Source organism: Lagopus leucura, unplaced genomic scaffold, assembly GCF_019238085.1.
Source record: "Lagopus leucura isolate 7727_CA_CO unplaced genomic scaffold, USGS_WTPT01 Super-Scaffold_100002, whole genome shotgun sequence".
Classification (NCBI taxonomy): Eukaryota; Metazoa; Chordata; class Aves; order Galliformes; family Phasianidae; genus Lagopus; species Lagopus leucura.
In genome coordinates this window covers 41,666,459-41,689,837 of record NW_024962263.1, presented here as the reverse complement: position 1 = coordinate 41,689,837, position 23,379 = coordinate 41,666,459, and the positions used below count along the sequence as shown (strand labels likewise).

At 39.8% G+C, this 23,379-nt stretch overlaps 1 protein-coding gene across 6 annotated transcripts in view; it reads left to right on the top strand.

Annotated features, from left to right (window-relative positions):
• The window catches only part of MTCL1 (microtubule crosslinking factor 1), a 49,414-nt gene that overhangs the window by 16,304 nt on the left and 9,731 nt on the right, over window positions 1–23,379 (top strand). For all 6 annotated transcript variants that reach the window (XM_042868695.1, XM_042868699.1, XM_042868697.1 and 3 more), the window contains 6 exons: window positions 2,530–2,760; window positions 4,138–4,326; window positions 9,886–10,053; window positions 15,388–15,642; window positions 19,632–19,937; window positions 22,594–22,625. In XM_042868695.1, the coding sequence (XP_042724629.1) occupies window positions 2,530–2,760; window positions 4,138–4,326; window positions 9,886–10,053; window positions 15,388–15,642; window positions 19,632–19,937; window positions 22,594–22,625 (1,181 nt within the window). The remainder of the gene's footprint in view (window positions 1–2,529; window positions 2,761–4,137; window positions 4,327–9,885; window positions 10,054–15,387; window positions 15,643–19,631; window positions 19,938–22,593; window positions 22,626–23,379) is intronic.

Sequence of the window (23,379 nt, the reverse complement as noted above, 5' to 3'; positions counted from 1 at the left end):
CCTGTCAGCCCTCTGTGAGGACAGGAAGGGTACATTTGATCTCTGAAGGCATGTTGGGTTCTGTGCCTTATTCCAGACCCCTCTTAGCCCAAAGAAAACCCAGCTTTTCTCTGAAGCTGGAGGAGTTGTACTTTAGTAACTGAGACACCAAACAGGATCTTTTGTATCCCTCAGTGCCCCGTGTTTCTAACCTCTTGTTTGTAATTGGTGAACAAATCATATTTTGTTATATGGCTTTCCCTGCTTTTTTGAAGGCTAGAACATATGAGCTAATCCTTTTGTGATCTCTAGCTCCTAAAGCAAAACAAACGTTACTTATTTTTGCAGGCTGTTTGGCTCTTAAAAGAAGTTTTGTTTTTAAATTTATTCTCAGACTAAATTAAGCACAATTACTGCATAATGTTAAGTATTTATGCTTATGCCAGCTAATTGCATTTTGCCCAAGTGGTATCTCTCATTTTTCATAAGTAGCTTTAATGTTTGGTTGATCTCAATAGGAGCTTCCTCATGGAGGCTTTGCTTTTGAAGGAAACCCATAAATTGATTTCTTTCCCAGTTGCCTTGGCCATGAATGCTTTTTGGATGTTATGCCCGCCTCAAAGTTATTTTCTTTTGCAGTAGCTATCCATTGAAAAAGCACAAAAATATTCTGCTGTCTCCACCTGGACTTTCTGCAAGAATCTGTGATCATAACGGCTATTAAAACAGTGAGAAATGCAGCAAAATCAAAGCTTTCATTCATGCTTTCAGCTAGCAGAAATTGAATAATAAAACTGTCTCCTGGATTCTTTATTTTTTTTCCAGATTATGGCCATCCTGTTGATATTATTCCCTTTTTTTTATCGTCTTCCAGGACTTCTGGTGGAAATGACTCATAAGTCTTTGCTGTATTTAACCATAGCTTCATTTGATGGAAGAATTTGCATCAACACAAAATCTGTTCATTTATTTCCTTAAAATTTAAATATAATAGAAAGAACTCCTTTTTTACTCAAATTTTTTTGCAATACTTAATGACATTACACTGGTGTGTGGTAGCACTGTATAGTCTCTGTGAGTGTCATCAGGAGTTGCTTGTATGTTTTTGGGCCATTTATCTGATACTGTTTCAGAGTACTTTTAAGATGCATTTTAAACCCGTATGATTTAGTAACTGCTGTGAATAATTTAATAAGGAATATTTTACAAGCCTTACATTTCCTTAAAGAATTATTTATTTATCAATTTTTATTATAAAAATCTTCCAAATCATTTAGATCAATGTTATGGATGTATTAATGCATAGTTGCACAGATGTTGTAAATTTGTGTTATGCCAGAGCACATCGTTTAAAGGGCAGGAGAGTCCTTAGTAAACAGTCTTAGTATGGAACAGTAACACCTGAAGGTTGCCATGAAAACCAAGCATATATTTGTTAGCAGTACTAAGTGCTAGGGTTGCAGAAGAAAAATCCATGAAGCATTCTTCATCCTCGTGTGTTGTTTCTTGCAGGGTATGTTCCTTAAATCATTATGGTCGTTAGTTTGGCTTTCTTCATTGTGGAGCTGGTCAGGCAAGGGAAAAGCTCTTCTATAAAATGGAAACTTGTAGAAACTGGCATCTGTAAGCAGTGGCTCTGTACTCCTTTTCTGACCTTTCTTGACCTTTCTCAACAGCTTGGTTGAAGGGGAAATGCCATCTCATCCATGTAGAAGAAGAGATCCTGTACAACAAACTTATACAAGTGTTATGGGGCCAGTGACGTGTAGTGGTTTGATTTTGACATATTGAAGGAGAAGTCGCATTTAAAGAATATTGTTTCAAGTTGGCTTGTGTTGAAAGGGATGTAATGATGTCTTAGCTTTGAACAGTGATTTTTTTCTGGTGCTTCTGTTACTGAAACTGAGACATATTGAAGGCCAAGGTGCAGCCTATTTCTGTCTCTTCAGATTCTGCCTGTGTCCCTGACCTAGAAGTATTTGTTTTCTAGGTTCAGAGACGTCTGAGTATGATGCAGGTCTGTGTGGAGCACTGCCCTTCTAGAAGGAGAAGGAGGTATATTCACAGAGGAAGGGATGAGTCTGTAGCCAAGGAGATTAGGATAATATTTCAGGTTGTCTGAAGGGCAATTGCAGTCCCATCTCCTAGAAATAGTTTCAAATACATTTAGCAGATGTGATGTGTGTAGCACTTAGAGTGGTACCTATTCCAGGAATATACTGCAGGGATACAATCAAGAGAGGGAAGAAAATTTGAGTATAAAACATTTAAGCAAAAGTAGAATTCTCTTGCATCCTTAGAGTAAACATACTGTCCAATTCCACGGCACATTACTTAGACATGGTTATTAAGCTAAGTTTATTGGCTGCTGTCCCTGAATTTCCTCAGTGTGACAGTTATAACTGCTGAGGAACTTGTTGAGCCAAACTGGGTACCTATTCACAACTGATGAAAATTAGATCTTTCAATTTGTCTCAGCCAACAAAATCCAAATTCTGGAGACCACCAGCACACCAGCACTTTGACACAGTGTCTGTTGTTCCATTAAAGCTGGAAGAGGAGCATATGCAGACCCTGAGGAGGAAAGATTTGGAAGTGCAGAGCTTGACTTTGCAGAACAAACTGGAAGAAAAGACTTGGAGCCAGGAGAAAAGTTTGCTGCAGCAAGAACTCAGGCATTTCAAGCAGGACACTTTCCTCGTGTATGTCAAACTGAAGTGGCTGCTGAAACACTGGCGGCAAAGCAAGCAAATGGAGGATGATGGGGAGGACATACTAGAGGTAACTGGCCCACCTCCACTAACCAATGAAACTGCATTGGATGTTCTTTCTTTAACTGTAGATTTTGAATATGATGTAGCATCACCAACTGTAAGTAAACTTAGATTTTAAGAGGGTTCGAATAAAGCACAAAACTTTTTCTTATTACTGGTTTGTGCTAAAGGATGTTTTGCATTCTGTCTTCATGTTACACATCACCTATCTTTAAATCTAAACCCTTAACTAGTACAAGCATTTGGCCTTAAAAAATCTCCCATAGTAAATGAAGACTTAATTAAGTCTCTAAGATAATAACCCTGAATAATTTTTGGAAAGAAAAATATCTTAGTGAGCTGATGGAGTCAAATCTGTTTAGATGGGTTGAGTTCTTTTGTAATTGTGTGCAATGTGTTCCTTATAAAGCCTTCAGTAATACAGATGGAAGGAAGCTCTGTTTTCATGTTGGCAAGAGAATTATACAGTCTTGTGGGAACTCACAGTGAATCATTCTTGTTTTTTCCTTTTCTTCATACACACGTCTATCACCAGGCAGGAGCAGTATACTAGTAGTCATCAAAGTAATCTTCCAAGTAGCAACTAAATTAAGATAAGGAATTTCAAGAGCACACTAGCAACCTGGAATCCCAAAGCTGGCACGTCTTAGCAGGGATGTGATGGCAGAAAGTGCACTGTAGAAAAGGTGCTGCTGTATTGTGTCAAGCTGCATACCCAGAACTACAGTTTGCTTCAGATATCCTACGTAAAGGAAACGTAATAAGAAAAATGCACTTACCCATTCTGACATTTTAACCAGAATTCTGGGGTCATAGAATTATCCTGCAGTTCTGAAACATTTTGCTAAGGCAGCTAAGTAATTTTTTCAGTGTTTCAGATATTTATATACCAAGTGTCTTTCAGTCTTTTTCTACATTTGGCAGAAAAGGTCTAGTAGAAGTAGCTCCACTGTTACGTATTCTGTATAAAGGGTGCTGTGATATAATAAGTCAGAAACAAGGGCTGAGTATCTATTTAGAAATAATTCCATTCTGCTTTATTTCAGCAGTACTAATTTGCTTGTGTATAAAATAGCTCATTGTCTAGTATCAGAAGAGCTTTCATTTTTTTTTTTTTTTTTATTGTTTGGATTTTTGACTGGGTAATTTACAATCAATCCATCTCTAGTCATTACTGGTGGCAAATGATCTGCTAACACAGTAGAGAATATGAAGTGCTAGACTGGGATACTCCCTGATCTCTACATTTTCATTACACAATACCACCAGTGTCCTGTATGGTTTTTCATTGATGCATGGCAGACTAGACCCACCATACTGCATTTCTCTCTACCTAAGTAACTGGCAAAGAGAGTGTTGCTGTGTCCCATCTCCTGCATTTCAGATCGAGCATCTTGAAGCCCTCCCAGAATTTGGCATTCAGTCTGAGCAGAAGGCGGATGATGTGGAGCGAGAGGAGGAGGAAGAGGATGTTGTGTTTGCACTGACAGATTTCTCCCAGCGTCCCACTACAGAAAGTACGGATCACGGACCACAGCTGCAGACTGCAGAGTTACTGCAGCAGCAGAAGCAGGTACCGTACCATTTGTATAACGTGTCGTAGGAATGGAAACTGTGGATGTTTCAAGGGAATTCATTTTTTTTTCTGCTGCTGTGCTAAGTCACCTAAAATCACACTTGCAAAAATCCTGCTAGCTGCACAGCAATTACAATGGACTTTGTCCATTATATTTATATTTAATCAGGAGTCATGTGATTACTGTTCTCCTGTTGGCAGATGCTATCAGTGAAAAATCCTATTTCCTCCTGTGGCTGTTTGCCCAGAAACATCTATCAGTATGTGATGGTTTGCAGAATTCACATGCTCGTCTTTCTGAGCACATCTATTCTATTCTACTGTCAAGCTTTTAGTGAGTGGAGAAGATTTTATTTCCTTTAAATTATTTAAGAAACTAGTACATATACTTAATGTTTTCCTTAGAGATGATGAGAAAGCAATGCAAAAGTTCCTTCCTGTCACTGGACTTGTTTTTAGATACCTAAAAGCAAATCATGCTGACTTTTCCTTGACATCCCCGGTGCCCTGCCTACGTGTGCCATATATGCCAGCTTTTTGCATTGAGTATACCAGCAGTCCTATCAATAGCAGTACACATACAAAGGAGACAAAGTTAAGGCTTCTATCTGTTCTTCGTATGCACTTTATATTTGTGCAGTCAGAAGGCGAATGGAACAAGAACTCTGTGCAAAACACAAATCTAATGAAAAAAGTTTTGAAGGTTTATTCCTTATGCTCAATGTCTGCCCAGCCCCTGACATGGGAGCCCACTCCACAGCAAGAGCACTCAGACACTTGTTTTCCTGTGACTGTGTTACTTTGCTGGTCTCACTACAGGCTCTGGGGATGGTGTCTTTTTGTTTCAGTTCTCAGGACCGTCAGGATGACATACAATTTGTTTACTTATTCTCTGTGGTCTAATAGATACAAAGCAAGCAGTAAATCTCCATTCTTTAGTACGGTTAGATTGGTGCTTTGGAGATGCATAAACTGCACTGCAACCAACCTCACTAATCTGAGGTGTAACTTCATGTACAATTTCTGTCTGAATTAAAAACACTAGAGAGCAAAAAAAGCATGCACCTCCCATGCCCTCAAGGCTCTCCTCAAGCACCTCAGTACCATTTGGACTTGAATTGTCTGTCCACTTGTAGTGGATAGTTTGGTCCTGCGAACTTCCTTCCCCTCGCTCAGCAATCTCAGAAACCTAGATTTTGCTTTACACCATTACAGGCTTCCTCTTAAAACTGGCAGCTCCACTTAATTCACATGTGACCCCAAAATGCAAGCTTGTTAATGCATCTATTAACTGAACAAAACTAGAGTGAAAAATCACTTCACCTGCGTAATCTAAGGTCCAAAAGCTCTGAGAGTATCAGTTGACCCAGAGCACACCCTTGCTGGACTCAGCAGCACTCACTTCCCAGTACAACGCTGTCTGGTCAGACTGCAATTAAAAAAAACTACCCAGGGGTATGGAGGTCTTCAGTAGGTCCCTTAAACTCTCAGCTGGAAGCAAGCACTGTTTATACGGGGAAATCAGGGTGAGTGGTGAAGCTGGAAGTCTCCAAGGTCTGCCACTGCTCAGGAGAGCCGTAAGTTGCTGCTTCTGCCTGATGAGTTTCAAGATGAAATGCATCAGTGTTTGTTTCACATTAGGAAGGAAGTCTTCAAATAGCCTAGGAGTAGTTGAGAGGAGTAGGTCAGAAAAAAGAAAAGGCTTCCTGTAACTTGAGGTAATCCATTCTTATTTTTAATATTTAATGTTAATATTTAATAGCTTGTATTTTCAGTCTACATTTCTGTTGCTTCTTTCTTTCTTGTGGAGAGTGAAATTGCTCTGAGAAAAATTGTAAACCCCAAGACCTTAAAAAAGCAGTCTCTGATTTTATATCATTGTGATTTGTGGTACTCAACTTGATGGAAAATACTTGTCTCACTTGTCTAGGACATTTATGTGGCTCTCCATGGAGGTGGTGTTGTCCCTTAGCTGCTAGCAGGGGCACATTGCAGGAAGTGTTAGGCAAGAAAATGGCAAGGTTCAGGAGCCACGAAGGAAGCCTGGTGAAGGTCAGAAGACAAGCAGGCTAATTGGGGTTTGTTACTGGCTTGCTATAAATGAGCATTTCAATGTGTGTAGTAAGAGATGAGGGAGAATTAGCTACAGAAAAGGAAGTGCTTTGGTACAGCTGAGTAGAAGGATTGAAAAGTCTGTTGGATGTGTAAGATAAGGGAAGTAAGAAGAAGAGTTTATACATTTGTGTTTCAGTGGAAAAAGCATTAAAAAGCAATATGCTCGTATATATTGGTGATGGTGGGGGGAGGTCAAGAAAATCCCTGATTATATCCTTTGTTTTTGCTCATGCAGTATTTGTTTTCAACGTACAGTAAAGGAAAAGCCCAGAGGAATAGTAAGAAAGATCTAAGTATACTAAAATGATTTGCATCAAGATGTGGCTTCACTTTTGCTTATATCAATGCTTATGAATATCTAATGGACAGGAGTCAACTGGTTGGGGCCAGGCTCTTTTTGGTGGTGCGCAGTGACAGAACAAGGGGCAAAGAGCACAAACTAGAAAAAAGAAAGTTCCGTCTGAACGTGAGAACAGCCTTCTTCACTACAAGGGTGACAGAGTGCTGAAACAGCTGCCAGGAGAGGTTGCGGAGTCTCCTTCTCTGGAGATATTGAAAATCTGCCTGGACACCTTCCTGTTTCTGTTCCAATTGGTCAGTACTACAGAGGCAGATCCTTGCAGGGTAGCTTGCCCAGGAAATTACAGTCATGCCCCGTTTCTTCTGCCTGCATGACATCTCTGGGAGGAACAGGAAAACTGTAACAATCTTTGTTTGGTATCTATGGGACTTATGCAGAAACTGTTTGGCAGTTTCACCAGCAGAAATCTCAGACATGTCTAGATCTAAGTGTTGTAGTTCAGAGCACATTGTCTCAGAAGTACTTCATCTGTTCTCTCAGATTGGCAAAACAGAAAAATAGCCTCACAGAACTCTCCAAATTCAAACTGTAAATACAAAGCCATGCAAAGGAGACATCTCTGCAGGAATTAGGCGTATGCAACCAAAATTGGATATATATTGGCAAGTTAATTAAAATCCCAGCAAGCCCAGGGGGCACCTGGGGTACTTGTCTTCATAACAGAGACATTGATGTAATACCTCTAGAAATAATGTGTGTCCTCATCCCAGTAGGCTATAAACCTGTAATGAGGCTCTCTTGGCACCTCTCTGTACTAGTCTGTCACTACTTTCCTCACAAAACCTAATTTTGCAGTACTCCAAAGCTAAAAAATATATGCATGGGAATGAGGGATGTAGTTTGCTTCAGTTGTATTTGGGTTTATTTTTCTTCTGCCTCATTTCCCTTGTGCAGCCTTTCGATTACTTTGCCAAATAAAGCATACGAAAAGCACAGAATGTGGCTCCTGAATAAAAGTACTTTGTAAACATGTGGGGTCAGGGTATTCAGAAGTGAGTGAGGCCGGAATTTGAAGCACTTACAGTACCCAGCAGCTCCCACTGTGACGCTAAGGACAAATCTTCAAAAGAGCTCTTATTCTGATTACTACACAACGGGCTTAAGCTGTTTGGAGAATCTAGCCTTAATTGGGTATCAGAATGGGAATTCATGGTGAAAACATAAAATCTCATTACATATTGCAAAGTAGGAAATCTTATATGCATGATGAAGACTGCTGCTGTATAGTAGCGAACTGCTAATTGGCATTAAATGTTAATGGAATTAATTCTGCTTCTGTGAGTTTGTTTCTTATAAAACCCCACATTATACAACATCACATTTCATTAGCCTAAACAAATTGTACGTCAGTCAGTGAGCACCTGCAGTCATTTCCCTGTGTCTGGCTTTTTTTTTTTTTTTTTTTTTTTTTTTGCTGATGAACCAAATGGCTTGGAAAAAGTAGAGCACACTTGCTTGTTTGTTTCTTAAAGAACAAAAAAAGGTTCTGCAGCATGTCTCACTAGTGATTACAGGGGTCAGTGGTGTCAAAAATCTGGTCAGCACATGAGATCAACTTAGCTGTATGCACAATATGCTATATGTGTTGTCGTGAGGGGGAAAAAAAAGTACTTTAAAAACAATTTCGATTTTTTTTGTACATGTTTAGTGGATTTGCCTGCAATGAAGTCCCTGTGTATATACTTCATGAGACACCAGAAAAGAGGAATTGCAGGAAGCCTCCACTTGAACAAAATAAATAAATAATAGAATGAATTAGATTATCATACAAGAATTGAGACAGCTAATGTGAGTTAGACTTTTCCACTTCCTTTCCTTTCCAAGGAAACTAGTGTGTTCATAAGGACTAGGTGATCAAATGCTGAGTTTGTTCAGTAAGCTTTCCCATTTTTTTGCGCACGTTGTGCCTGCCTGCTAATCAATAATAATTTTCTTAAAAGTCTTTTCTATTCAGAATAACTTGTCAGATACAATCTCTGGCTGCTCCTTGATCTTTGAGAGGCTCGTTGGGAGCGTTTGATTAGAATCTTGGGTAAATAAATCAGGTTACATGTTTCTGTTTCCAAATTCAACTGTTGAAAAAAATATATATATATTGGAGGATACCTTTTGTTTAATCACAGAATCACAGAATTGTAGGGGTTGGAAGGAACCTCTAGAGATCATCGAGACCAACCCCCCTGCCAAAGCAGGTTCTCTACACCAGGTCGCACAGGTAGGCGTCCAGGCTAGACTTGAGAATCTCCAGAGATATATATATATATAATGATCCAGAATGATCTTTTTTAGAAACATCAAAATGACAGTTTTTGCAAATCTTCCCAGAATTTGCAGAAGTTTTATGCCAAAACTAAGGAAAAAAAAAAAATCAGAGATTTTAGATGCATATACATCTGTGTCTTTTGGTATTTTTGCCAAGATCAGATGTCATTGCTAGGCTAGACTTTTAATTTGGCTCTGTTCTTTGCTTCTGGCTAGTGCAACAGCACAGAGACCATTTTCAATATGACCAAGGCATTCTCAACAAAGTATGAATGGGATCTGTGCTTTGATCCTGTTCTGCAGGAGGGAAAGAAGCCTACCTGGCATTTGTGACTTCGGTACCAAAGACGGTACTGTTGCAGAGCTAACCTGTGTGTAGCTGCCTGGAACTGAGGATAAGTGTGAGGTGCAGACTAGCAAAACGCTTTAGCAAAGATACTCAAAGCAAAACCTCACGTTTTTCCTTGTGTAATTTTGTCTGATAATACAAAAAGCTTTACAAGTGAGTCACTTTTTCGCAATTTGTAGTTTGCAAACACTTGAGATTTGATGCTGAGCTATGAGTGTATATATGAGACGAGCACTACTGTATTAAAAGAACTTTATTAGAGATGGCCTTAATCCAGAAAGGTACAGAGTGCCTTTTTCAGTGTGACTCATATCTTTGCATGGGTGTTTCAGAATTAGGGCTAGCAAGAAAATATAGGCACGAAAGGCATTGTTACTGCAATGGATGTGCAGGCATTTTTTCCTCTTACAGGTGAAACTGGAGGCTGAAGGCATCTGGTGACAACATATATTTTGCTTTGTTCTGGCAGGCAAGTGAGAATCGGAAGCTGCTGAGTGCTGTGAAGGGCCTGCTGGATGACTTCCGCTCCGAGCTGCGGGACGATGAGCGCGAGCGCCAGGGGCTCCAGCAACAGTATGCCCTGGACAAGGCAGCCTGGGAGGTGGAAATGACTGAGCTGAAGTGCCATCTGGAACAGGTACTTTCTCAAGTCCAGCACCCTGGAAGGATGCTGGAGTCGCTTAATGACTCTCTGAGAGTCAGAAGAGCTGCTATATTTATTCATTTTAGCCTGTTGCCTGAAAGCCCCCCTGAAGCCTGGGCAATGCTTTGAGTCATGAGTTGCCTCTTGGGTTCCAGTTGTCCCAGTATGAGTGTTTGTTAGTAGATACCGTGTAATATAAGTAAAAATGAAGGGACTAAGCCTCTTCTAGCTATATGTTCTCAGCACAGCTGGCTGGTGATGTATCGGCTACAGTAATGAGACTTGCAGGTGCCTGTTCTTATTGGCATTTATAGGACAGAGAATGTCTTGGTGTTGGCATACTGACAACTATCTCATCACTGTGCCTTGGCACATAAGAACTGCAGTATTTGATGCATGAGAGAAAAGAGTGACTTAACAATTCTGAAGCATTAGATCAGCTTTGTAGTGTTGAGCCAGCCAGTCAAATCTCCTGTTAGTGAGGGGTGGGACCCTGCTGAAGAGAAAGCTCTAGCTCTGAGTTACTATTAGAACTACGTATATAAAATCTGGGCTGGGTGCAGCAGTGCAGTGAGGATGTACAATTTCTGAAACAAACAAACAAAAAAAAATCAGCAAAAAGTCCATGGGGGTTCATTTCTAAAGCTGATGGCTTAAGAGCTCTAATTTACCATACTGAAAAAGGGAGGAGTGAGGGAAAGAGTAAGTTCAGATCTTGAGAAAAAGATTTGCAATTGCAGAGCTTTTCTGCAGAAGACAGATATAATAAAAATATTTGCTGCTGAGAGGGTGATGTATTTAGGAGGATTTACTGAACATCACAGCACTGTCTGGAGACTCTGACGCACAGAGCTGAAATGTGAGCACTTATTTTTCTGTACAGGTACTGTAAACTTGTTCCCCAGAATGAAGAAAGAAGCTTTCATTTTAGCAGTTTTCTCTCAGTGGATTCAAATTCTTAGTTCAGATCAGCTGCTTCTTAGTGCATGCAAATTTCCAGAGAGGAGGTCACTTGAAAAGAGAAACAAAATTGATCGCCATTTTTGTTCCTCCCAGAATAAACCCTGGATGACAGTTTTACCTTAAACTAGAGATGGCAATGAAGAACAAAACCTAGAGAAAGTTACTTTGAGAATTAACTGCCATATTAAAGCTCGCATGTTCCGTGTTTGCATGAGTGATTTACTCCAGGGCTGCCATTTTGGTTGTTGCACAGTGCTGCTCTCCCTGCCCAGGGACAAGATAGATTTACACCATTCCTTCTGGGGGCTTTGTCAGGCTCTTTGCCATCCCCACTGCTCTACTGGCAATAATCTCTAATGTATGCTAATTACTGAGCTGTGGGTGTTACTTTTTGCATTTTTTTTTTTCAAGCAAATGAAAAGAGTAAAACTGATCAATATTTAAGACATAAAACTAATTTCCTCAGCAGATTCCCCAAACTGCATTTATATTTCACAGTAAAAAGAGATTCCTTATGAAGCAGCAAAGAGAGAGCACGTAAATCATAAGAATGTCAGTTGGGATAGTGCTAACAGTGCTCATGTCCTGCTGAGGTCTGTTGTATTTGCTCACAATTACAAGGAAGCAGTTAAAAAACTAAACATAAAAATAGTAATATTATAAACATGAAATGCAAATATTATAAGTATGGAACTGACTCAAACTAATGATTCAAAATATGGGGGTTTTGCTCTTGGTTATATTTGAGATGGGAAGAGCTAGTAAAGAACACCTAAATTATTAGCATTCCATATAGTCACATTAACAGACTTTTCTGTTCTGTGCCAACATGTGGACTAATAGCTTTAGCTGAACAGCCAAGCTTGCCATGGTGTGCGTATAGGAGGGCTTTGCAGGATGTCGTTTTGTCACTTTGATTGGCAGTGATGAAGCAGCAGGCTGTGCAGCACTCCCACCATAGGGGGCTATAGGGCTGTCCAGCCCCTAACAAACCCATACAGAATCATGGCCTTTCTAGTCTCCACTTTTGTATGCACTGCCACTGTTTTCCACCCTTTTTGTGAAGCAGTAGGTCAGTCAGCAAGAGCGTTTTCCTCAAGAGTCACCTCCTAATTAATGGTTACTGACAATGATTTTGCATATTAATGCTTGAACTCTGTACAGGAAAGAAAGAGCAAAAGGAAGGAAGAAAACTCCTTTGTTACAAAAGCACTGCATACACAAGTTGATAATGTACTGCTCCCTGCTGCTTTTGTGCTTTAGCACTGCGTATCATTAAAATAAAAGTCTTGGCTCTCAGAAATGAATGTACATCTTATTTGGCAGAAGGCTTTTTAGGCATTGTTTTTAAGATAAGATAAATAAATAAGATAAATAATGAGGTTGCTCCTAAGTATGGAATCTTCATAAGTCTGAGCAATAAAAAGCCGCAATAATTGTCAGCCCCCAGCTGGTGGAAGTGAAAAATCCCAGTGTTCTGGGAACTATGAGCAAACCCAGCCCATGTACTGAGAACTGGCACATAAGGACATGGACCCTTACTAGGATTTCAACCAATAATCAAGCTTGGGGATCCTTGAGGGGGAGCATAAGTTATGGAGTTATTGCAGAGGCGTTCAGCCACCTTACCAGTCAGCAGGTTTAGGACTTAGATTTTCATGCTAAGGAGCCACTGATGAACCCTTCCTCTATGATGTGAGCGCTGTCATAAACACAGAGACAGGACTCCCCAGACACTGAGAACTGCCTTCTGAGTGTAAAGGCATCACCTCTAACTGGGAAATGTTTTGTGTCCCAAATCATGGAACAGCAGGAAATTGTTCTTGTTTGCCTTGGTTTTGGACTTACCTTTGTCTTTACCATATTCTTCTCAAATGGAGCAAGCAGCAAGGCTCTGGTCTAGATGAGTGGTCTGACACAGGATAACTGACAGTGTTTTGGTAGCTTGGGCAAGGCAGTCCGGTACAGCATTCTTGGTATTGCTGTTCTGAAGCACGTTTTTTCACTGCCTTGCCTTTACTGGCTTTCCTGCTCTTTGCAGGCAGCATGGCCTCAAGGAGCACTGCCTTTCTTGTTTGCTAGCTGAAAGGCTGAGAATTTGCTCAGTGGTGGTGAAGAAGTCGGTGGTATAAGGGGAGAAAGAATATAAGTGGAGTTCAATGTTTTGCTATTTATTTTTCTTCTAGATTAAAAAAAAAATGGAAGGAGTTTGCTTTATAGGGTAATCACACAAACTCTGTTGCAACAGAGCATTTTTTTTATGTATGGGTTTGCTTTTAGTATTTTTGAGCTTCATGCTGTCTAAAGAATTTATTGCAGACATTTGTATGTCTGGCAACTTAGCATGTTAACCATAGTTACTACTGTAAGTGGCATTATTCCCCAGGAGACTGCAGTTATTTGGTGGAGGCCAGGCACTCCAGCCTGGTTGAATTTACTCCAGGCACTCCAGCAACACCTGCTAAGAGCTCCTACTGCAAGACACAAAGTCTGCAGGGGCATTAACGGTCCTTGAAAGGCGAATAAACAAGTCCTAAGTAGCTCTTTGTCAGGCTTAGATGTAAGAAAACAGTATAGTTTATGTCATTTTAGAGTCTCTGACTATTTTGGATTTTATCACATAATATATTATGGTAAGTAATTATTGCCTTTTCTTTACAGACAAGGATTGTAGAAGTAGGGTATACACCACTAATTCCAAAGGGCAGGAGGAAAGCATTGTGGTTGGCAGCAGAATAACTTTGGGACTGCTGTGGGCAGCCTCCGTGCCCTTATCTGCTGGTCAATTCTCCTGCACCCACCTGCTCACCAGTGCCACCAATGTCAATGGGATTTTTACCACTAACTGAGTGGAGCATCAGTAGAACAATGAACTCAAGGAAAGAAAAAAAATATTTCAAAAATATATAATTAATTATCCTGTTAATCTTCCCAGCTGAATTCCATCTTTACAATACTCTTAATTCTTCTGCTTTTTTTAAAAGATTTTCCACATAGTTGATGTTATTTCTTCTGCTCTAACTCTGGTACCTACCTTTTGGTTTGTTTACTGAAGCTTGAGTTCTGGAGTTAATACTGAGTGAAATGCTTTGCTGCTGTCAAATTTACCTTCAGGAAGGTTTTACAGGTGTGAACAGTTGCAGACGGAGGCCCATCAGCATCTAGCATCTGTGCCTGTACAAAATATCACACACTTGAGTCAAATGTTTTCAGCACCGTTCTGGCTCCACAAATTTACACTGCATAAATGGGTTAAGGGTCAGAAGATGGTATGTCAGCATCCATAGAGTCACAGAATGGTTTTGATTGGGAGGGACTTTAAAGATCATCTAGTTTTAACTCCCTCACCATGGGCAGGGACATCTCTCACTAAATTAGGCTTCCCAAAGCCCCATCCAACCTGTCCATAGGGTGCTGCTCTTTTGTAATTGATTTTTATGGTTACTTGCTTGGTTTGAAAATAACTGACTTTGGAAATTGGTAGTATTTTGGTAGGAATTTGGAAGTGGTAGGAGTTGCAAGTATTTAAGATCTCCCTGTAATGCGTGTGATTGTAATAGGCTGTTCTCTGCAGCCCAGCAAACAACTCAAGCGATGGCCTCCCTGCCATTTATTTGGGAAGGATGTTCCAAAGGCAAATATGCTCCACTCCCTAATCCAGTCTGAACTTCTTTTTGATCACAGAGTTTGAGCTTACATTCTGCTTCACACAATTTGAAAGTGCTGTCCTCCCTTCTTGCTAAAGGAGCACGTTTCCTAGGAAACCTGCTACCTCTGCCTTTTGAAGACAACTTCAGAGGCAGAAATGAGTTTTTAGTGCTCTTCTCTCTTGGCTGCTTGCATAGCCAGACCCATCCTGACTCATTTACCCATCTACTCAGTTATAAACAAAAGGTCAAGTTTCAGGGATAAATTCTTTCCTCTCTTGAGCTAACACAGTGACATTGAGCACCTTTTTCACTCTGACCACAGTCTAGCAGTGGTCAGCTAGAAGCACAGGGTTGGGTTGGAAACCCCTTTCCAGCACATCACGGCTACATTTTCCAATGATCCTATCACTTTGAGCCAGCTATCCTGATCTAATTGAGCTGGTCCACCAGCATGAAGTAAAGGAGAAGGAATAGAAGGTATCATCAGCTAACAGTCATATAAGTGATTTTAGTTACTGTGATCTGCAGAGATGGGGGGACATGATCTCAATACATCTCTCTGTGCTGGTCCCTGCTGGAGGGTATGAGGAGGTATACAGAAACACACTGCTGGAGGCTGCTGTGGGCAGAAAGTCTCTAACACAAATTCCTTTCCTGAGACAGGGTTTTACCTGAGAAAGTTTGATGTCCTAATAACATTTTGTTTTAATGGCAGCTGGAAGGGAAGAGTGAGAGCAGCTTAGGAGAAACAGGCCTAACTTCTGATGCAAAGGGAGCTTTTAAACGGGAAAGAGAGGAGCATAAGAAGCTTCTGGCTGAGACTCACGGTGTGGTGATGGACCTCCGCTGGCAAATCCAGCACAGTGAGAAGAACTGGAACCGAGAAAAGGTGGAACTCCTGGACAGGCTTGATAGAGACCGGCGAGAATGGGAACGCCAAAAGAAAGAGCTGCTCAGGCGAATAGAGCAGGTGAGGAGTCGGCTTTGGAGTTGGGGTGGGCAATGGTTGGCTGCTAGTATGAGGTATTACATTATTACTGCACTCAGACCGAGGTCAAGGAACAGTTCAAAGGAAAAATATTTTAAGGAACAGCATAGGAGCAATTTTGGTTCCTTAGATACATCAGTGTTTCCCAAGATACAAAACAATTCACATACACGAGGGAGCAAAGGGGAAATGCTCATAATCCCTATAAAGCCTATGAGAAATCAGCTCCAGGTTAAAGGCCATTTCCTGCTTCATTTCCATTACCCTGGACAGGCACGGTCACATTGATTCATTCTGTTTGAAAGCTTTTGTGCATCCCTTCGTGCTTAAACACTCAATCCCACGCGCAGGGTTATTCAAGGTTGGATATACAGCTTCCTGCCAGAAAAGTCTGTTCATCTGTGAATTTGCCACCAAAGATACAGCTACTGTAACTATTTGTGAAGAGCTCTGACTGATAACAAATAAGCAGTTTGCAATGCTAAGTATTCGGAAGACATTTCTGACCTTGGTCACATGAATTTTTGTGCACACCTCTGTTATCATTTGCAGATCTGATAATTACATACCTATGCCCTTGTTTTTCACGCCTGTCTGCACTTTCAACTGCGTAGTATTAGAGCTTGATTTGAAACTGTTGATCTAAATTATGCTTAATGGATTTATTATCTGGCTGGAAGCCACACCAAAAAAAAAAAAAAAAAAAAAAAAAAAAAAAATTAAAAATGGAAAATCAAGTTTAATGATGGAGAAATAATATGCCGCTTTTGACTGAACTATGTTCATCTCTGAGTCATGCGTTCCAGGAAGAGTAAGAAAAACAACTGAAATTGTGGGTGCTCAGTTAACTGAATGCTTCCTGTCTTTAGGACATCAAAAATGGAACTGCATCACATTTGTGCATGCTCTCTAGGGAGCAGTGCTGTCTGAATGAGCTACAAAGTACCTTCTCGTGTTAAGCTGATGAAAGTGTGGTGTAACTTCATGACTGGTTTCTGAAAAGGGTTCTTTGTCTGTGTCTCATGGTCTCACCTTTGGGCTGCAACAAGAAGAGAAAAGCCACCAGGCTATAAATATTATAAGTACAAAGCTAAAATTCATTGTAAGTGATGTCTGTTAAATCCTCAGAGAAGCATTTAAGTGAATGTTGTATTCCACAGGTATTTTATAGATCTGAGTAGGTGGTGACCAATATGAAAGCTTTACAAACCAAGAAAGATTATTTTTTTTTCTTCAAAATACCAATAAGTGATATGCTGTTCATCCGAGAGAGTTTTTGAGAATACTTCATGTTGCTTTATGAACTAGCCCTTACAATGCCTTATGATGCAGAACTTTAGTATGTCTCTTAAGATAAAATAACCAATGTGCATGAGCTAAGAAGAGGTGTAGCTGAGCTCTTCGTCAGTCATCTTGTTCCCATATTTCACTGGCTGAGATCTCCCTGTTTAACTAGGCTGATTTCTAACTGTTGAATTTCTGTGGATGCTTCATGCAAAATGAGAACTAAGTGATTGTTGAAAAATTTCCCAGTATACTAAGGGCATGGGTATACACTTTTGCTTAGAGTCACTCGTACCTCTTTGGATGTTTATCCTGCTGTCTCTGTGATTTTTTAATATTAATATCTTTAATATTAATATCTTATCTAATCTTATCTAATTAATCTAATTAGATTAGATTAATTAGATATTATAAGTTAGATATTAGAAGATATTAGAAGATTCGATATTGTAAGTTAGATAATCTAACTTATCTAATTAATCTAATCTAATATCTTATCTAATCTTTAATATTAATATCTTATTTTTTAATATTATCTCTTCAGTGTCTCCTCTGTAGCCTGAGGGAGTTAGCCTTGTTCAAGACTGCCTAGTCTATTCCCTGGGAATGAGGCACATTGAAGGGGAACAGAAATCCCTGCTAATGGTACCTAGCCTTTAATTTTCTTCAAACCTGACATAACATCTCAGTGTCATCTTGAGAGAATCTGCAAAATAGATGCAAAAAACCCTGGAGCTGATTTCTTCTTTTACTATTCTGAATCTTCTAAAGTCCCACTATATATTTACCGTGCAAGAGTGGTACACAATATTAGCAATAGATAAGAAAAAATAAAAAATATTATGTGAAGCTAGTTTCAGAGGATGAGATGACCAGAAATAGCACTTGAGATCTTGGCTATCTGCCTGCAAAACTTCATAATCCCATCTTTGCTTATAATCAAACATTTCCTTGTGTGACAGGAAGCTTCCAAATATTTGCAGGCTTTTGCTGAATATCCTCTCAGATTGCAGTCATGCCCTGCTTTGCGTGGGAGCAATTAGTATTTCTCTGAAGTCCTTCTCAGTGTTTTTCTGTGTGTATTCCATGTATGGCGATACTTGGAGGATGAGGAGACTACACCAGTGTGTATATTTGAACAGAGTCTAAGAGATAACTGAAGCATGTGTGCCAAATTTCCTACTAATGCTTTATGCCTGTCTGCTTTAACATAGCTGATGAATAATGCAAGTATGGTGTGAGAGGGAAGCTCACATCAATGTATAAAATATATCAAACACTTTACCCTGGATAGTTACAGGAGTACCACTTGCACATATAAAAACATTATGACCTACTTCTTTCTGAGCTCAGAGGTTTATTTTTATATTTTCAAGTTCGCTGTCATTTGTTTTCCCTTACTGAATCTCCCTCCACTGTGCTCCTAAACCTAATTCTGCACAGTTCTCACCAATAAATATTTAAAACTACAAGGATAGTGCTTTACTCCAGGATCTCTTGAGATACACCCTCCAGACCCTACCTTTATAGGACATCTTAAGTTAGCTCCTTTTAATAAAACACTTTCAGATTTTGTGAATAATAAACAAAACACTGAAGATACACTTACATTTTTGTGCGAGTTCTGCAATTTGGGACCTGGACTAAAATCTGCATTTGATCTACATTAGGCAGTGTGGTGCTGGTTTATTTTTCTATATGAATACAACATTAGAAGACTGTTTTGTAGATCTTCAGTCCCCAGGAACCTAGGAAATAAGTTGCTTTTGCAGGTTATTCTCAGTAACCTTAGCAGATTGCTCTAGCAAATCATGGGAATTATGTATCAGATTCCTGCTGTTATTCACTGTGTCTGAATGTATCATTCACCTCGCCCACTGTAAATTGTATTTACAACTAGAGCAAAAGTTGATCGAATAACCTAATTCTAACATTGATGCTAGTTCAGTGTCAACAGTGATTGGTCCTCTCTTCATCCAGTTCTTGCAAATTGTAGAGTGAATAACTTCAATGGTCCTTCTATATATATGTGTTTTCTTAAAAGTGTTTTACATGCCTAATTCATCGCTTTAAAAATTTGTTATTCTTAGAAATAGTCAACTTTCTAGTTGTGCATTAGGAGTAAACCATCTCTAAAACAAAGCTTTTGCCTTTTGTGAAGAGAAATTTTCCACCTCTGTAAACAAAATGAGTGGTGTACATGAAAGTGCAAGTCTTATATTGCTTATGAGAGGAGAATTTGTTTTTGTTTTCATGACATTCAAAGTCACTCACTCTTATTTGGGTTCTACTTGTTTTGCGGTACGATCTCATATCAGGATTGCTTTTTAATAACAATGTTGAGTTGATCCTTTAAAAATTGGATTACAGGTAGATGCATGATTTTGTGTGCATTTATGCAGTGTGTATATATATATATATATGTATATAGGTAAAGCAAGATGCATGTAAATAATCAAAAGTAAATATGTATTTAATTGTTTTTGAGTAATAGCATCCAAGTCTTAAGTCCATTTCCCATTGGAAAAAGACCGAGGGAGCAAAGCCAGCATGCCTGGAGCCATGCAGTGATCTCAGCCAGCCCTCCAGCTCTCTGCATTGCCTTGCTCCTGGGGAAGGATAAGAAATGCAGAGTGCCATACGTTGCATGAATAATTGCTGTTCCTTCCAATCTGCTTTGTTCCCAGCTTCAGAAAGAAGTGAGCCCACGAAGAGGAGGGGGCTTTCTATGTGACCAGAAGGAGAGTAACCTTCGTCCATTTACGACCCAGGGGAACCTTCACATGCCCCGTCCGATGGGGTCAAGATCCTACTCTGACTCAGATGCCATTCAGTTTGATGACCGGTCACTGTCCAAGCTGAAGGAAAGCGATCGGTGCAGCGCCACAGAGAACCTCTTCCTGGAGTCACTGTCTCTTGATTCCCCCGACGAGTCGGAGGAACATCGCTCCCGGCAGCTGGAGCGAGAGAAATTTGTGACCGGATTAACAGAAGTACGCGCACTTCTAACTTTTGTCAAGCCTGCCTGTTGTCTTGTGTCAGAATTAGTACCACACTCCTGCTCTCAAAAATGAAACGCTGTGTCTCAGTCACTGCTTGCAGTTACTCAGTAGGGAATTTGTTAACGAATGGGGTTTGTTCCTTGTTAGGAGCCAATCAGAATGGTGTGTATAATGTGAGAAATGGGGAGCCGATCTGAAGGCCCCAAAGATTACGTCATCTGGTGGCCATTCATATTATGTACAATAACAAATTAGATGCAACATGTTGGCCCAGAAGGTCTTGAATCATCTCATCCACTTGTAAATACATGTATAAATAGGAAGAAGCATGGGTATACATTGCTAGTAAAACTTGAAGCTACAGAGAGCTACTTCAGTCTCCTCCATTGTGGCTGCCTCCTAAATAGGTTAGTGGGAGGAAGTGAGATGAGATGTAAAAATAGAAGTATTCATCATCAGTAAAGTATCTGACCTCAGATTGCACCATAAAGCTGCAGAAATCCAAAACACCGTGCTAAGAGATGCTGTTGGACCATAGGGAATGTGTCAGAGAATCATAGAATCATCAAATCATCTGGAAAAGACCTCCAAGATCATCCAGTCCAGCCGTCCACCTACCACCAATATTTCCTCACTAAACTGTGTCCCTTAGGACAACATCTAAACGGAATGTAGTCTGTGTCCTGCTAAAATCTACTCCACAGCATTCTTAGTCTCACTGGATTCAGGTCTTCATAGTTTTGTTAGATATTCAGCCTGTGCTCTGAGCACATCAGAGCTTGAGTTGGACACGTTTAGAGCTAACAGGAAGCAGAAGCTTTCCAATAAAAAATACATCTACAAGCCTCTACTGAGGCTTGAAAAGTTGACCACTTTGGAAAAAAGTCTGTCAGCAGGTCAGATATCAGACTTCCTCCAAGACTAACAAAGTTTCACCAGTGTGTCTTGACTAGACCATGTAAACCTGCAAAAACTTGACCAAAGCATTTATTTGAGATGTATAGCATTGTTCCTTAGCTAAAGGATTGGGACATCAGGTTCTCTGAGAGAAAAACAAAACAAAACAAAAAAGATTAAGAACAGCAAGAAGTGTGGCTGTAGTTCTTACATTTGGGTAGCTGGCACTGCATATGCATTCCAATTAGATTTTCCTCCCTCCAGTAGCATAAAATTTTGGGGAGCAGTGTGGGATTCTGTATTTATTATCTCTCAGCTGATTATTTGATATACATTCAAGTGCTCTGTGTAAAATGTTGATACCATTGCCATTTTGTGTTTCATTCTGATTGCCATTTTTCTTTACTTTCAATTCAGCCTGGTAGTTAAGCGCAGAAACCCCTTCAGATGATTTCCATTTTCAGATGTTACCACCACTGACAAAAGTGTTGGCAGCAAAATTAGGTCCTTGGTGATATTTGCATAGCTTCTTCCTTTCAAAGCATACTTTGGTGAAACCTGTGCAAAGTGATTTTGCCTCAGTGGGTTTGTTCAAGCAAAGCTGATTGGAGTTTAATGAGTAGCTTTACTAAGGATGCACAGAGGCAATTGCAGGCTGCTGAGTGTTCCTTACCACTGTGTTTCTTTGTGGTACAAATTGTAGCAAAGTCAATCCAGCCTTCAGCCTGATTCTCCATTCATTTAGATCAAATTCACTCTGTAATAGCTGCACTGAAGCCAGCAAATTTATTCCAGACTTACACCAGAGTAAAACTCTTATTTTTTTCTCTGACTGGATAAATACCGAAAGGGTATTTGCTGAGTGAAACAGTGCACTGTTTGGATAATTATAATGAAAAATACACTTCTGTGTTGGCAGTGTACTTGAATTCATGAGTGTGTATAAAAATAATAAGCACTAATACTCTTTTTTTATTCCTGATCGTATTTTGTATTTCCTGTTATGTTAGAAATGTAAACAATTAAAAAAATGACTGCAAAGAAGTTGCTTCAGAAGTATCTATTTTAAAAAAAAAAAAAAAAAGCAACAACTAATTGTCACAGAGAAGTAAGTGCCATAAAAACATCTTAATGCCACTAGCAAACTGTAGGTATTCCCCTTATGAAGCAAGTAATAGTCTTCCCATGCATTTAGTATAGCTATCTTAATGGGTTTCGTACGGTGCCATTTGATGGTTCCTAAATAACATATATTGAAATCTTATGTCAAAGGATCACATTTTATCTCTTATTTCAGCACATCAAGGCCTCTGACATGAAGCAGATTCATTCCATGGACACATTCGCTTACAAATAAGTAGTCCAAAACAATACATTGTACATGTGGAAAAAAAAGCCATTTGCAGCTTACTTCTATTTCAGTGCCAAGCAGGGAAATTGCAAATGGAAGGAAGCTACAAAATCCTGTCTTTTTTTCCATAGGTACAGGTTCAGGGCTGTTCTAGATGTAGCATACAGGCTTTCTGTGTGCAGGCTGTCATCCTAATGGGATTGACCATTTTGCTGCCTATGTGCAAAGGGAAGAGTATTCTCAGAGGCAATTTAAGATTCCCTATCTGAGAGAAAGCTACTTTTTAAAGTCAGACATACCTGGTGGAACCACCTAGAAGTGAATGACAGAACATCCACAAATTAATGCCACAAATAGGTTCAGAAATGACTTACGCTGTTTGTTTTTGTTTTTCTTCAGGAGGAAGAAACACACAAAGGAAATCTTCAAAGGTGAATAAAACTTGCAGAAAAAAAAAACAGCAAACAGTCAGATAACCAGAGTTTTGGCGTTCTTGTGCCTAAAGCACAGACTCCAGGCATAGCTGTGCCACCTCCTAATCAGCCAGCAATCCAGATTAATGGATTTAGCCAGGGATTAATTTGTCTCAATATGCTTCTGTTCTGCTCCGATTAACTTGGGCCACATTCAGCTGTGGTGCACAAAGATCAAACTGTCTGAAAGTTCACCATGCTGCTGCTTTGTTAGCAGGTAGTACAGACCTGTAGACATAGATATATAGAGGAAAACCATTGGTGAAAAGGACCTGACATACTCCTGCATGTCCAGGATGTTTTGCTTTGAACTAGTTCTGGTCTGATCTCATGGGCTGAATGCCCATCTGGCCCTAGAGTGCCTTCCTGTGCTTCTGGAGAGTATCTTCCAGATCGTTTTTATCCCCACATGCAAACTAGAGCATCTGAGTAGGAGATTTATTTCAAAAGTGCACTCATCCAAAGAGACCTTATCCAAATTCAGAGACATCATTGAACTGACTCTCATAACTATACTCATTTATGTTTTTTAAGAAGTCCCATTGAGAAAGATTGTTTTGTTGTTTGATTTTTCCTTATAGCGAAGCAGTAGGGCAACTCAGTCTGTGATTTGTAGGAACGGATGACGTGTGGGAAAGCCAAAAATCCACTGTTATCATGTAGAGACTCCCTTCTCTCAAAGTACAGCATGCCTGTTAAATGTAACTTCATC